This window comes from Dicentrarchus labrax, unplaced genomic scaffold (genome assembly GCF_905237075.1).
Source record: "Dicentrarchus labrax unplaced genomic scaffold, dlabrax2021, whole genome shotgun sequence".
Taxonomy (NCBI): domain Eukaryota; kingdom Metazoa; phylum Chordata; class Actinopteri; family Moronidae; genus Dicentrarchus; species Dicentrarchus labrax.
This window is the reverse complement of record NW_026136706.1, coordinates 12,231,431-12,247,926: the sequence shown is the minus strand read 5'-3', so window position 1 is coordinate 12,247,926 and position 16,496 is coordinate 12,231,431. Positions and strand designations below refer to the sequence as shown.

The 16,496-nt window shown below is 38.9% G+C and overlaps 1 protein-coding gene across 1 annotated transcript in view; it reads right to left on the bottom strand.

Moving 5' to 3' along the window:
* Nucleotides 1-460: 460 nt before the first annotated feature.
* Nucleotides 461-16,496, bottom strand: part of cps1 (carbamoyl-phosphate synthase 1, mitochondrial) — a 49,587-nt gene continuing 33,551 nt past the window's right edge. Inside the window, exons 30-38 of the mRNA XM_051403918.1 lie at nucleotides 16,336-16,443; nucleotides 16,071-16,160; nucleotides 15,565-15,735; nucleotides 9,179-9,253; nucleotides 8,464-8,562; nucleotides 4,017-4,076; nucleotides 3,735-3,847; nucleotides 1,938-2,067; nucleotides 461-1,773 (exon numbers count right to left, since the gene is read on the bottom strand). Of these exons, the coding sequence (XP_051259878.1) occupies nucleotides 1,660-1,773; nucleotides 1,938-2,067; nucleotides 3,735-3,847; nucleotides 4,017-4,076; nucleotides 8,464-8,562; nucleotides 9,179-9,253; nucleotides 15,565-15,735; nucleotides 16,071-16,160; nucleotides 16,336-16,443 (960 nt within the window). The 3' untranslated portion in view covers nucleotides 461-1,659. The remainder of the gene's footprint in view (nucleotides 1,774-1,937; nucleotides 2,068-3,734; nucleotides 3,848-4,016; nucleotides 4,077-8,463; nucleotides 8,563-9,178; nucleotides 9,254-15,564; nucleotides 15,736-16,070; nucleotides 16,161-16,335; nucleotides 16,444-16,496) is intronic.

Genomic DNA, 16,496 nt, shown 5'->3' with positions numbered 1-16,496 from the left:
ATATTTTTGTGTAACTACAACTAGACGCCCCAATAAAAGAAATCTTGAGGTTACGCCACACTCCATATGTCTGTCAGATGCAGCTGTTTTATAGGCTTGTGCTTTTAGGAGATTTCTAAATGCATACTGTGCATACTACTGCATTAATAGACTTATATGGTAGGTCAAGTGTTGAAAGGAAACACAATTCTAGATTTTCTTCATAGGTTCTTGTACCATACTGTTATTTGGCGCACAACAGCACACCATCTCATGTATAAATACACCTGTATCATACTGTTTTCTGTGTGAATGGACACACAGACACACAGAGACACAGACACACAGACACAGACACAGACACAGACACAGACACACAGACACACACACACACAGACACACAGACACACACACACACACACACACACACACACACACACACAGACACAGACACAGACACAGACACAGACACACACACACACACGAGAGAAAACTTTATTGTGTTTCAGCAGATTGTTACATAACACAAACATGAACAACAACAAAATGTGAGAGTGGGGGCATTATTTCTATACGGAGTATAGTTAAATGCACTTGGAGTGTGATATTTTAGAATGCAGAGCAGGTTCAAACACAGACTCAGTTTGAAACATACAGTATATACACACATAAATCCAAATATATAAACAAATCAGTTGTCATTAACTTCAAACTTTAAAGCTAGGGCTCCAGGCTAGAACTCTTGAAAAATAAAATTTCCTTATCAAAAAAATGCATAAGGATCACCTTCATTAAAGCTAACTTATAAACAGTCAGGCTTATAGTACATGTTTACTTTATAATACATTTTCAACAACATTTTAAGTCTAAAACAAAAATGTAAGACCAAGACATTTGGCCAAATCTTTGGTATTAAAATGAGCTCAGAAGTTGAAAGATTTCATTACATCATATCCACAGAGACCCTCAAAAGTAAACAAAAAAAAAAAAACAAAGAAAAAAACTGATCATGAATAAAAGCAAAAAATAATAATCACTGTCACACACCACCAACACTGCCCTCAGGGATTTACTTAACTAAAGGTGTATTATGAATTATAATAACTTCTTCAATACTTAATAATTGCTCAATAATTAATAACTTTTGGGTTACCAGTTTGTAAAACATTTATTTTGGCTGGTGTTTATTTTCCTTCAGCTGACACTTTCCTGTAAGGGACTGCTTGACCTCTGACTTTCTGAGGAAAGATTTGCAGAGCATCTCGTCCAGAATACATTTTTAAAAATGTATTAATATTTACAATGAATTACTGTTAGACCCCTTGTCATTTTTAAACATTCATATAAGCATGTGTCAGGCTGGAGGTTAAGCATCAATCAGATATTTTTCACAACCTGCTTACCCAAATAATTTGTTAATTAATGTATTGACAAGTAATAAAACCATAAGTTACAACCTATAAACCCTTTTTAAAACAGTGGTACCAAAATTGTCATCAACATTGCTAATTATTGTGTGTTTTGGTCTAGGTAATGCCTGACAGTCTGCAACTCCTACCACTAACATAACCCTACTCCTTCTTGACACCACTGGCTGGGAAAATGGATTAAAACTGTGTGATGGAAATTTGCTCCCACTTAATACGGTTATTCCACAAATGGAACTGAATGAAGGAAACTTCAGCCCTGCTGGCTAGCCTCTCTATGTTGGTTTTCTTTCTGCCGATAGTGGAAGAGGCTGGTAGTGTCAAGCTCACCCGCATAGCGAATAGCCTCTGCAAACAGCTTCACCACCTAGTGCACACAGAAGAAACATTAGGTTGAAGCTCATCAAGTGAGAGAGAGAGAGAGAGAGAGAGAGAGAGAGAGAGAGAGAGAGAGAGAGAGAGAGAGAGAGAGAGAGAGAGAGAGAGAGAGAGAGAGAGAGAGAGAGACACACTGGTATGACGTTTACTGACCTGGTAATTGGTGATGAGGGGAACACCGTGGTCGATAGACATTCTGCGGATGACGAAGTTATCCTTCAGGTGGCGTGTGTTGTTATTGGGCAAGTTGACCACCAGGTCAATATGACCCTCATTGATCAGTCTATAAATACAAACAGAGATAACATAATCAGAGAAGATGTTCATGTTCATTCAGACAGGAATGCAATAGAAAACACATTCTTCCGCAGACTCTATATTTGTTTATTACTGTGATTATGGAAACGCTCTGATTAGTTCCATCGCCTGATTGAGGGTTGACATTTGTTACCTCCACTGTTGTGTGCTGCACTTTAAGTATGTGCACTGGGGTCATGTGCCAATGGGTTTGTCATTTGTGTTTGCATACTCATGTGGATCATGTTTATGCCCCAACTCTGCAGTTTTTAAACCACATTAATCTGGTTTGGCAGTCCATACAGTTGTGTCCCAATGGCTCTCACTGACGCCCTTATGTAAAACTGTTAAGCAAACTAGCTTTGACAAGCTGATCGTAACCTACCTGCCCAGCACAATATGACAGAGAGAAAAGTCAACCAGTGAATGATGAAGAAAATCATCTAAATATATAGCAAGTCAAAGTGCTTATTACCTGGATATTTCACTTAACTTTATAGACCATACTGTTTCTGCTGGAGGTAGAAGTAGTTAATCTCCTCTCTCTCTCTCGCTCTCTCTCTCTCTCTCACACACACACAAAGCACACAGAAAACTCGGTTTCTGTATTGCTTTTTTCATTTGAAGGCCTTTGACAGACAGCCTCGAATTAGGACTGAATTCTAATACAAAATATGGAGGACAGACAACAGCGACAACAAAGGTCACGTTCTTCTCTATAAAGAGTTGGCCTCTATGCAACCTCACACAGCTGATGCCAGCCTTATGTGTATCTGTGTCTGTGTGTGTGTGTGTCTGTGTGTGTGTGTGTGTGTGTGTGTCTGTGTGTGTGTCTGTGTGTGTGTCTGTGTGTGTGTGTGTGTGTGTGTGTGTGTGTGTGTGTGTCTGTGTGTGTCGTTTTGGTCTGGGCCTATTAAATTCCTTTAACATCCTCTTCTTCACCAGCTCATTTCCAAACATATGGTCCAGATGGCTTCATTGTAGCACAATCATGAATTGTTTGTGGAATCATTAGCTGAAGATTGCAGTCAAAGTCAGCCTGCTGCAATTATTCTATGTTGCTAGAACGTTTGAAAGGAGGTTCTACATTTGACAACTGAAAGCGAATGGCATTAAACCTAGGTTTAATTTGAACAATAACTGGAAGAAGTGAAGTCAGCTAAAAGTTGAGTTTTTTTGAATGATAAAGTATTAGTTATAAGTTGGCTTTTTTTGTTGACCACAGCCAAATTAAAATCGAGATGCTTCAACTGCTTTTTTGATTTCCCAAAACTTGACTTGGCGTTGGTCTGACATAAGACTTTCCTCATCCTACTTATTCAAGCCCTATTTCTGGCAAATGCAATGACTCTGGACTTCTAAGTCTGCTACATCTTTGATCTTGTCAGCGTATTTCAGCTATAATGAAGGGCTATGCCCTTAGATCTTAAGGCAGTATCTGATTAGATATTAGACTAGATATCCCAATTTTGAATCTAATGAAACACAATTTATATATTACTTAAGCCCTGCCTCAGGAAACCATAAGCAAGTCTGGGAGTAAGCAAGTTTGGGCTCATAGTTCTACATTAGCTGGCTTCATTTCCATGTTTCCATGAAAGTGTCAAAAGTATTAAAATGCAAATTTACTGTTCAAAATGAATATTTCCCAACCTCTTAATACTGGGCAAACTGGTGTCTCCTTCCTTTTCAGAGGGCCAGGCAACTGGAGTGGCAGGCACATCATTGGCACACAGCCAGGCAGACGTGGCTTCAGTAGCGTAGAGCTAGAGGGCAGAAATAACATCACAACAGAATGTGATAAACAATATTGAGGGGACTGAGCTAAGTCTTTTTTAGAAGCATAAGAACCAGAAATCTCCATCAACCAGTGTTTAAAAATCATAGAGGAACAAGTGTCTGATTTTCAATGAAGTCTGAGCTTTCAGTGCTCACCTTGAATCCCTCCTCTTTCAGCTGGTGTGCTGTAGCCAGGAAATTGGGTCGGAACGAAAGCTGGATGGGAGGCAAGTAGAAAGAAACAAAAATGCAGCATTAATACAGAGAACATACGTGTTTTGTAAAAGTTTATCTCTTTAAAATTCCCCTTTTCAAATGAGTTATCTATAGTGCATTCGTGAAGCCTTCAGAATGATGGGAATAAAGACTTAAGATGTTTAACTATTAAACAAAATGTTTTACCACATTCATCTCTGACTAAATGGCATCCCCGGTGTATTATTGTCAATTTGCTACAACCCCTAAACAAACATAATGCTGTCATATGTAGGGTGTAGCTCATAGGAACATATCCAAGTACTAAAACGGTGGCTTCAGGAAATACTCAGACCCCTTCAACTTTTTCACTTTTTGTCACATTTGTCACATAGTTGGAGGACATTTTATGGTACAAAATGTGATGACATGAAAAAGGATTGCAGTGAATATATGTAAGAAATCTTCTCCTGAACAGAATATAAGCAACCTGGAGTGCACGTGGAGTGTTATGTAGCATATTTTTTAACTTTGGACCGTCAACTGGGACGGTTTTGCCGAGTTCTCTGACAGTACATGTGTTCAGTGTGTGACAGTGACAACAGAAACATTGACTGTGTGTTCCAAGAAAGGGTTAATATCTTCCAAACTTACAAGGAACTCCAGTTGTATGCACTTTTTTTTTTTTTACTCAAGACCCTGTGCTTACTGCTCAAACATTTAAGCTCAGGTAAAAGTCTGGCTGAGTTCTCACTGTCTAGTGTAGCGTCCCCTGGGTCTTTCTATTGACGGAATATTGCTTTATCACTTCATTTATAATACAACTGAATGCTAGCGTTCGCTACATTTGCTTTGGAAATCTGTGTTTTGGTGCCAACTATAGTTTTTGGAGAATGTTGGTAAAATAACCTTATAATAAAATGTTATCTGGGCACTTTTTTTTATTTATTTTTTTTAGTTCTGTTTGGGTGAAAAATGTGCCAATCCCTGGACAGTCTTTTGGCAACATTGACCTTGTTTACAAGCACATTCATTTTCCACTATTATTCTGAATATGACAGAATGCCACATGTAATAAGGTTAATATTCCTTTTGGATATTTATTATTCTGAATGTAGCATGTTGTTTCCAATTCAGACGTGGGATCTGCCAATATTATTCAGGTTTTAGGACCATTCTCTGGATGTATACAGCACATTTGAAATATGCGTCTCATTTGGGGTTTTTACCACAGTTTGCAACACATGGCCTTTTGCCTGTTTACGGTCAGCTCTGTCCATTGTTAAACATTGTGAAAGACTTGGTAATCAACAGGTTTTTTGATATAAAAGAGGGAGGCTGTATTTGTGCGGTCAAACAAGTTCACAAGTAACATGATTAAATGCACAAAATATTTAGTTTTTTGCTGAAATTAGTTAAACACAGTCACTTGTGCTGAAAAAAGAAAACAAATGGGTATGCCTACCCACAGCAACTTGCACCCAGAATCATAGTTTCAGAAGTTTCAGTGTTGTAGAGATCACTGTTGTTTTGGACATGAGGAGGAATAAATAATGAATCTCTGTCTTTGTTTATTGTTTGCTTTTAGTCCAAGTATATCAAAAATATGTTCATCAAACTGTGAACCCTGAACCGTTGCCAAGCTGTAAGCTTACTGTATCATCAAATCCCTAGTTGTGAACTTTCAAAATAATGTGTCAGTAACATGTATTTATTGGCATTAGATGGTACATGCGTCATGTTAACCACTGTATATAAAAATGTACATTATTATGACATGAAATTTGTTCTTTGCCTTGTCATTGCTAATAAAATAATCTACAGAAAAACATTTAAAGCTTGAAAAGAGTTCCCGCAATTACAGCAACCTCCACGTTCCCTGTTGATTTGGATTTGTGATAGGTTTAAAGTCTTCAAAAAATAAATTTGTCACACAGCACCTGAAAAATCATTCCACCAAAGATACTTACACTGCTGAAAGCTCCTTTGTGAGTTTTTACTGCTAATTTGCAACTGATTATGCTCAAACTGGGTGCCCTTCAGCTTAGTAAACAATAGGCTTGCTAAGATTACTGCTGTCTCACCCAAAACCATTGTGATATAGTTTGATGTAGTTTCTATATTCTGCAGCCAACCTTAATAATAATAATAATAATAATAATAATAATAATAATAATAATCTTACATGACACACAGGCTTCTAATTTGGTTTGCGATTTTGACACGTAGCCTTGGTATTGGTGCAAAAATGGTGCAGCTAATTAAAAAGACAGAGGCAAACAGAGAGAATTGAGAGTGTGATGGAGAGAGAGATAATGACAAGACAGCAGCAGTAAGCTACAGTCTCATTAGTTGTCACTGTCTCCCTATGTCTTAATATACCACTACTATGCACCATGTACCAATACCAGGCACTCTGTATTCCCCTTCATAGTATTCATTTTTGCTGTCGGTACATAAGAAATTAATGGAAACACACACACTGACAGAATATGACATGCATCAAAACACCAGCATCCATTACTTTCTATATAAACTCACACGCCGGGGGTGTCTTAACACTAATCACTGCAAGTTGACGTGTGTCAATTTTTCAAGATACACCATGGTTCTATTTTCAAACGTTGACATGTGCAAACTTTCCAGTAAAGCAGCAGTTTCACATTCACCCCCTGCATTAGCACATTGCAGCTACGACCCTTTTACTGCATTTTCTATAATGATGCATAAAGTGTGTGCTACGAGTGTAAATTAGGGTTACTTCAGTCAAATCACACAAAGCAACAAATGTAAGCATTAAAAGCCTGCTACCTAAAAACACAACACCTTTTATGGTTATAAAGGTTAACCTGAAACAGCTGCTTATTCACCACATTAGCATTCAAATGAAGTCTAATATTCACAGTTCTTTTAGCTCTGTTTTGCTCTCTACAATCTCCTGAGGGAAATGTATGGCTCTTTATTCGCTAACTGCTCCACCACGTTCACCAAACGGTTGCCAACTTTGGGAATTTCCCTAACGTAATCTGCAGCCCTACAAAACAATTAAGTTAGCTAATGTTAAGTTAGCTTCCCTTGGCAGAGGAAGTGACTACTTTAGGTGGTAAGCTAACATTAGCCACTTACTTGGAACAATCTCTTGTGTTTTTGCCTTTGAAAAGGTGAAAGGCAACAAAGCCTATCTTTCAAACATTGGATTCAAAGTACTGCTCTAGTACCCCTTGTGCATGCTTTAAAATGTTGAATACTGCAAAGTGTGATTGACAAGCCTAGAAATGGTTGCTTAGCTATGCTAGGTTAATCAATAAATAGGCTGAGGTGTTTAGAAAATGGTCACAATTACAGAGGCAGAAGGACTACGTTAAATGTGGAACTATGACACATTTCCAATGTAGGAAATAAGATATAAAATCTATATATAATATAGATACATTATAGAATAATAGTGCAATAGTACGAGGGACACATTTCAATAGCACCTGTGTGAAACTGAAATTTACCACCCTTAAGCTAAAGGCCACCAGACTGCCTCACAATCAAATAAAGACTGTTTTAATCCTCCTACCACAATCTTTCTCAAAACTTTCGGAGGTTAATAATATCCGTGTTGCTGTGTGTTCGGGATCTGTCAGCCTAAAATGTTTCTGCTTGTCAGCCATGTTACGGTGTGTATGTGACCCCAGGTAGCTGCTTTGAAGTGGACCTGTTCCCCAAGAGCACCAATTATACAGATAGTGTTGTGAGTGTTTTGTTAAAGCTGCATTAGTCAAACTAGCAGTTTGGCAACCCAGGGTGGCAGCGAGACTTAATTACTAAAACTCATGTAATGTGGTGTCATTAAACAGTACAGTGCTCCAGCTTACATTTTGTTCTTTTCTGCAGCTGAGTAAGGGAAATGTCTTTGCAGTAAGTTTATCCAGCAATAGTGATTCAAGACTTCTTTTTGAAAGAACACTTTGTTGATGAGGAAAACGTTTTTGTACTGAACTAGTTGTCATTTTTTGTGAGATGTTCCTCTTCACTGTGGGATATTTTATAATGAGGATTATTGTTTGTTTTGGATAGTTGTTGACTGAGTTTCATGCCTGTGTATTTCCTCTTTTTCATTCAGGTATAACAGCATCAGCTCTACTAATCTTACCCTCTCATCTGAGGGGTATCACCAGTTCTGAGGACTGATGGGTATTAAACCTCTCTGGGTCATTCACACAATGTCACTTGAGACTTAAAGTCACACAAGATTGTTAATAGTCACATGAATCAAGGTGTGGCATTGTAAGAAGCTGTTATAGCCTATAGGATTTAAGCCACCTGTTCGGCACTTTGCATTTGGTGTCTTGAGGGCAGGTGGTACCAAAAGGAAACACAAACAGGAGGCAAGTGGACTTCCAGATGGCTGTAGTCTTACCTGAATCCCAATCAGAATTCCCTTCTGCGGTAGCTTAAAGCCTGTCGACAGCATAGCCTTCAGGAAGGCTGAATAAATGTTTGGTCCAAAGCAAGCTACCTGCAATAAAACCCAAATAGACACGCATGAGTCACTGTAAACACTTGCTCTTGCACGTCTGTGTGAAAGAGCATGTCTGCAGCCCGGACATCGAGCTCGTCACCGTCGGACTTCGCCCGTGTTGTCTGCCACAGTGGCTTTCAAGTGTTGTCGCCATCACTGTCTATGTTCCTCACCATCACTGTTTACATTTATGATGTTTCATTTATTCTCCTGTACAGCACTTTGGTCAACTTTGGTTGTTTTTAAAGTGCTTAACAAATAAAGTTGGATTGTATTGGATTGGATTCAAATTAAATGGGTGAAAAAAACAACAGTGCACACATCCAGGCAAAATTATTCTGGTGTGGGACAAAAAAAAAAAAAAACATCACTGAAGGCCACAAAGCAGGAAAAACAGTCTGCACACTAATGGGCTCCAAATAAATATTCTCTTTTTTAAAGGCAACGTACCAAACTGGAAGCTCTGACCTGAAGAAGATCGTTCAAATCAAAATGTTAATCAAATATTTATTTGGAGCCCATCAGCTTGCAGACTTTGGTCCTTTGTGCCCAGAACCCCCCCCAAAGAAAAAAACATAGACAATAATTAAAACAAAAATTGGGTTGGGCTTACTTCTCCAGTGGAGGCCATTTCACAGCGGAGCACAGGGTCTGCATCCCTCAGCCGCGGCCAGGAGAACATGGGTGCCTGGTGAAAGAAGGCAAGAGGGAGGGATTTGTTAGCACACATGTGATGCTAATCGACCACCACTGAAACTACGTCACCTTGTTTAGCGGCAAACAGTAGTTACTATAAGTCCCAGTTTCATTTGGTCAGTTGGATCAGTTTACCAAAAAGGCAGCTCTCATGATAGTTTATCGTTTGCTGTGCCTGTTGTTTACAACAGATTGCGGATTATTGCCATTAAAAAACTAGTTTTTACCAACAGCAGTGGCAGTATTATAAACTAATTGTACTGCAAATGAAGTGGCAATCAAAAGAGAATAATTTCCCACATAAATTGCATTGGAATTAGTTTAGGGATTAATGACACTGCTGCCACCTAGAGGTGAAACAAAGCTTGCATTGCCTTGTAAAGTAACAGGTGAACCAAGCCTGTGGCAATTGCATACTATACTATAAATGACAAATAATGTCTGTTATGTAATAATGAATGACGGTTCATACCAACTACCAATAAAAAAAAAAAATTCTAGGGATATAAGATATGGTAAAAACATCATATTGCAATCATTTTGACAGAAATATTGCAATTGTAATATTATCCATAATTAGTGGGAATGATTTTTGCAATACAAAATTAATTCTCACTGATAAAAACTCATGTGCGGTCAAACATCATGATGACATTTTTTGGGGTCTGTACCAAACAAACCTGTTTTCTATTTGATTTGTAGGTCCGAGCATCTCTACAGAACTACAGTACTTCATTAGAAAACTGTTTTGTACACACATTTTACCTTTATCATAAAAATGCATCTTCTGTGATTTGGATATCACACTTGGCCATATTGCGATATTGATAATAAATCGATTAATTCAGCAGCCCTAGTCTTTTCCCAGTGCTATTAATTATTTAATTTTGTCTCTTGTCTAAGAAACTTTAGGAGCACATCAGAGAAACGAGCAAACGAGAGATTAGGGCTACAACTGCTGGTTCAGACAGACTGGAAAGGGGCGAAATCTGTACAGAAAGGAGGATTCGCAAATTGCAGGCCACCAGTCGCTTTAACAGCCTGTTTGACAATCTGTCTCCACACTGAGAGGAAGGGGAGAAGAAGATAGGTGGCCTGAATGATAGAGCGACAGCAGTGAAAGGAGACGGTGAGAAGCAAAAATAGGAGAAAGAATAACTTTAGTGAATGAGAAGACTTGGAGTAAAAGGAGGGAACAAAAATAATTTCTATAAAGACAGGAGAAACAAAACGAAACAAAGGATTATGAAAAGAAGGGATTATGGGAAGAGAATAAAATAAGAAGAGAGGGAAGAAAAAGCAAAAAATTTTAAAAGAGGAGATGAGGAGGAGAGAATGATTGAAAGGAAAGTGCCAGAACAAGAACAGAAGACAGTAGCTTGTCGTTATTGTATTACAGACAAATTAAGAATAGTGGGGCGCCATGTGGAAAGCCATTCTTATTTCTCCATTTAAAAGGAGACAACCTCTATTACCTTGAAAAGAGAGAGAGAGAAAAAGAGAGAGAGGTGTAGTGGCGTTATGCGGTTCATGTGTACGCGCACACACGTATAGGCAAGGGCCACTAGGGGGGGATTCATCCTTGAAGCGGGCTATCTAATCAGCTGGATGTAATGTTCGCATACTAATGTAAGGAGGAACGAAAAGAAGAGAATGCAGACAGGGAACCGGCATCGCTTATCATTGGCTTTGTTCGAAGAGCCAGAGAAAGACGGAGAAGTATGCAGAGATAAAATGGCAGGATGTAACCAAGAAAGAAAATGAAATAGAGGGACAGGAACACATACATAGAGGGAATAACGGTGAGAGGGAACTTTTAGATGTGCAATAAAAGAGACAAGGAACAACAATAAAATGAGGAGAATTTGTGAAATACATAAAGCGAGTGACACAAAGACATTTGCTTGTGGGTCTCTGTGTAAATCCAGCGCAGAGTAATTGTACATAATTCCACTGAAGAAGGGACCCCAATTTTACCCACCATACCAACTGCGGAACCAAATCTGCAGCAACCACAAAATTTATGAAGCTAGGAAGTGAAAGTATAACCACAAACAGGAGCCGTTAGAAAAATGGCATCACGAAAACCAGTGAAATGTTAAATGGTCTGAAAATGAGAAACCGTACACAAAGCCTTCACGAATAGAATCACAAGAACCTCAGTGGTCTCAGTTATAATGGTTTGTCCTCCAAATGCAATGGTGTGTCTCTGGGACATAATGTATGTGACTGTCACAATAACCAAGGCTCTCTAACCACAACATCCTACCAACACACACAGACAATACTTCCCCATCTCCCTATCCCACACCGACCGCCCACTCCTAACAGACAGTAAAACTGTGAAGCTCCACTACATGAACAATGTTATCTTGGGGCCCCAGCTGAGCTCCCGTGGAGAAGGAAATGAATAAAGTGCGACATTTCCACATAACATTGTTGCTCACTGTGGTTCTTGTTGGAGGTGGAAGTGGCACCTGTGTAAATGTCTTTATATTTGCAACCAAATGGAAATTAACAGCTACATTTGTACTTGCATATTTGAATGGCATTTTTTTTACCGACGTTGCAAATGACGCAATGCAATTTTCTAACAAAACAACTAGAAAGGTTTGGTGGAATTGTTGTGCTAAGGAGGGCTAAATAGTTGGTATTGTGGGGGTTTGCTGGGACTTTCGTATGTCATTACTATAAGTCATTGCTAGGTGAGTGCTAGGTTAAGTTTCTAGATGGCCAATGCTAGATGGTTGCTAGTGTTTTTGGTTTGGATTCACGGTGATAGGGTATACTATGTGGGTCAGAGAAGTAGTACTGATGCTAGAATTGGTGCTAGTAGCATTAGTAATAGTAGTTGTGACAGAGTTTTAAAGAGTGAGAATTGGGATAGACCGCAGTACAAAAGATTTTCTTTTACTGTTCACAAAACCACATCAGCAATTTAAGTGAGTTACTTCACCATTAACATCCCGACTCCACAGAAGCTGGCTGAAAAGTCAAGAAGTGACAAAAAAGGATAAAATGTATGCTTCAGAAAGTTTAAAAGACTGTTATTGCAGATTTCTGAAACTCTATAACAGATAGTTACCAAAAGTCAAACCACACATCTCAGTAAGCAACAATTTTCATATTGTATCATACATACTGTACATGTGGGAGAACATTGTGGGAGCAACATATGCTGAGAAAACTAGGGCAGATATGGTAATAGTCTGCATTAATGACCAAGCGCAATGAACGGCATTGAAAGGATATGCATTAACCATTACATTAAGTCAATCAACACATCAACTAGATATTTCAGTGCCAACATGCTTCTTTTCTGTTCACATTTGGATGGTACTAACATGTCGTCCTCATCTAACATTGAAACTTTTACAGAAACGTATGCAGTGATGTTTCTAGCTTGTAGTTTTCCTCAAGTCATACAAGAATGTGTATTTCAGAAGCCACCATAATGTCTCTAATGTCATTAAACTGTTAGTTATTTTTCTTCAGCCAATAAGTGTGCACCAGGGACTAACACTAAATCCATTTCCTCCTCCTCAAATGTTGTTTTCTTGCTCCTCTTCCTCTCAGTATCATAAATACAACTGTATTATTGTCCCTATGAGTTTGTATATAGAGAAAGAAATTACACAAAGGGGACTTGTTAGTGGAAGGAAAACAACGTGGCCTCAAACGAGGGACTGTCATAGAGAGAAAAGAGACAGCAAGAGCAACAGAGTGAGGTTGGGACGAAATGAGACATAAATGAAGGTGGTCTCTCTGGAAGACAATGAATGGTCTTCCTTGTGATGATACAATGAGGACAGTGAGGATGAAGGCTGAGAAAGAGTATGTTTTGACGGCACACACTTCAGGCTACTAAGGCTGGATAATGGTTTCAGACATCACAGTGTGTTTACAGAGGGGGCTTGATGTTGAGGCAGCAATAATGTGTTAAACAGGAAGAAAGAAACTACAGTTGCACCATTTCATTAATACAATCGTGTATTCTGGCAGGGTTTCTAGCAAAGGCCCATATTAGTCAGGCGGTATGAAGTCTGTATCATAGACTCCAAGTAAACTCTGGAAGTCTTTTAAGCCTGGTGCCTGGAGTATTCAGAGCTCTGATTAATATTCCCCACCACTATGCAGACTAGAAATTGAAAACTTTAGGTGGTGGGGGGAGAGTGGGGGATTATACCTGCGTGATTGGCTCCAAACTACAGCCATTGTTACAGCAGCTCTGTTGTAATTAGAGGGAGAAATTACTTTGGAAAAAATTGCTTTGGAACAGCTGGCGACACGTAAACTCTCTCACATCCAATCTAAGAAGTAAGCCTCCCAGTCGGTATGAGACAGCACCTACTACGCCCCCCTATAATGCCTAGGTAGAGGGATGGAGCAGTAATTGCCGTCTTTGTTATGTGATCCAATGGAAGCTGTACTAGTGGAAACTGCAGTATGTATTAAGATATCATACATGTAGGGCTCTTTAAAAGGGAACTAATCCCAAACGTACCTAATACACCAGACTGTAAGAAGTTCAGAGGCATGGTTATTAGGTCTTCTAAGTAAAACAATTAAGGAATAACTAACAATTACCTTTAAACTCACTACAGTACTTGTGGCAATTAAATCTCTTAATTCTGGATGTTTGCACTTTAGTTTAAGAATTACATAGATCTGTATAAGTTGAGAGCATTAAGCAACTTCACAGGTATATAAAAGCCCTTTAAAATACATTGTATATTACTCAAAATCTTCTGTTTTTCTTGCGAGGCCAGAAGTAAAACCTGCCTGAGCCATAAATAGTGCCCTGTGAATTTTAGTGTCACGTTCAAGACTCTTTTGTCTGGAAACAGTCAACAGGCTAGTGAGCACAGGGAAACGGTTGAGGATTTTCCAATTCATTACCTTGGACCATACTTGTGTAGCTTGGGCAACACTATAGATGCATTTGATCTTCATTTTCTTGACAGAACATTCAGTTTCAAGATCAATAAATAGACTAGAGGGCTACAAATAAAATGCTTGTGCTTAAAAAGGTACAACCATGTATTTTGGACCGTATAAATTACAAATATTTTCACATACATAATTAGTGAGATTTCACACTTGGGTCGATTGTCTAGGTTTTTTTTTCTGGACGTGAGGCTGCTTTCCCAGAATTCAGAATCGTTATGTTTGCTGAAGTACAAAAGCTGCTGTCAACCTTGTTCAGTGCTGTTCACAAAAATATGTTGGTAGATAGCCAAATGCCCCATGTACTTTTTTTGTACTTGCATTAGCATCACCCATCTTTACGTGCAGTATGAATTCAGAGCTTCTAAGAAAAAAAATGTTTTAATGTACGGACATGGCCACAAAGGCTTTGTCTAAATTTTTTTCAACTGAATAGGTGAGGTGGTTTGACAATAGGACAAAAGCATAAATGGGCCCTACAGTAAATGTCAATGCCATCAGGCTAGGGTCGGTTTTCATTCGGATCAAGAATTGTGCCTTTAATGTCACTTCTATTCTTGCTATTCTGTGACTATTCTGTTCGACACATTTGGGTGGTGCAATCAGTTCTATCAGCCAGGTCATGATAGCTACCTTTCTGCCCTGTCTGACATAGTGCTGATTCACCATTGGATCGTTCCACCACTTCCATTATGCAGTATCGTCTAATTTCTAGTTGGGAAGTGTGGCGGAGAAACTAGTTCCGCAAGAGAATAGGTCCTGTTCACAGCAGAGTAGGAAAAGCACAGGTGTTACTAATAACCTTAATGATGGCTCCATTCGGCACAATACCAGCACCCTAACTCATCATTCATTTGGTTATTTACACCCTTGCTTTTCCTACTGTGACAAACACCTTGTGCCAAACCAATACTAACATAGCCGTAACAATTTTTTTTTCCTGTGCTGAATATTGACAATGAAGACTGAATAAAAGGAAAACTATAACTGATTTGGGTGTACAAACCATTTTTGTACTTTTGGACTACTGTGACATGTCAAAATGTCTTCTGTGAAACAGGCCCATCGGAGATCATTATCTTTGGTGCTTATGACTGCACCAAAGCTCTGCTTGCCCTGCTACAAAAACATCTTGAAGGGTAGCCCGTTGTATTACATGTTTGTGCTCAAGCCACAAGTCAATCAAGACCTCACTTATTATAACACTATCAACTACTCATACATTTATTTATCCTAATTTATACATTACTCTTTGTGCTATACAAAAACTCAACATTGAATCAAACAAATAAAGACCGAACAAAGCCAGTCATGCAGTTCCCAGCTTTAAGCGGTTATATCAGTTTCCCTTCTCACCTTGATGCCAACAAAGTCTACAGGAATGATGGGTTTCTCCAGCGAGGGCAGACTGGCCTCATCCAAAGGCTCTCCCACCATCACTTTGGTTGCCACATTGATGAAGTCCACACCAATTGTTTTTGATACAAAAGGGAAGGACCGTGATGCCCGCAGGTTACACTCTATTACCTGAAAGTGTATACAACACAAATACTGTCATTTCAGAAAAGCAAAAAGACATCCATTCTTGCAGACTGAACATAAACACACCAAGTACAGATTATGTAAATTACTAGCGCACAAATGTGCTTTACAAATAGCCAGATTTTACATGCACACATTTCCTGTTTGCGTACTGTAGCTGAAACAATAATACTAAAGCCATTGATCATTAAATCCCTCCAGCTTTGCAAATAATTGTGAACACAAGGTGATTTCACTTTGAGAGTGAACTTCATTTGATGCATCCAGGTGTGAAATTGGCGATCTATCGTTTAGTCATACCCTGAGGAAATATTACCTACCATGACATCATTGCCTTTAACCAGAAACTGAGTGTTAAAGGGCCCCGAAATTTCAAATGCTTGTGCGATCTTCCGGGTAGCAATCTTCACCTGAGATCGATGGAAAAAGAACACAAACATAACAATATATATGAGGCTGTCTTGTATAATGTACATTGTGGTTTGAGTGCACACATTAAAGGAGTTGAATATCAATTGGGTCAATTCGTAGTATAATTGATATGGTTTGAGTCACTTAGTGAATGCTGAAAGTGACTTTACTGACCTTTTCTAATGCCCCCTGGCTGATAGTCTGGGTTGGCAGCATTAGGGTGGCATCTCCTGAGTGTACCCCTGCATCTTCCACATGCTCTGTTATGGCATGGACCAGAACCTGGGCAGACACACAGATATTATGTCACACTTACAGTGCTTGCATGCAGATCA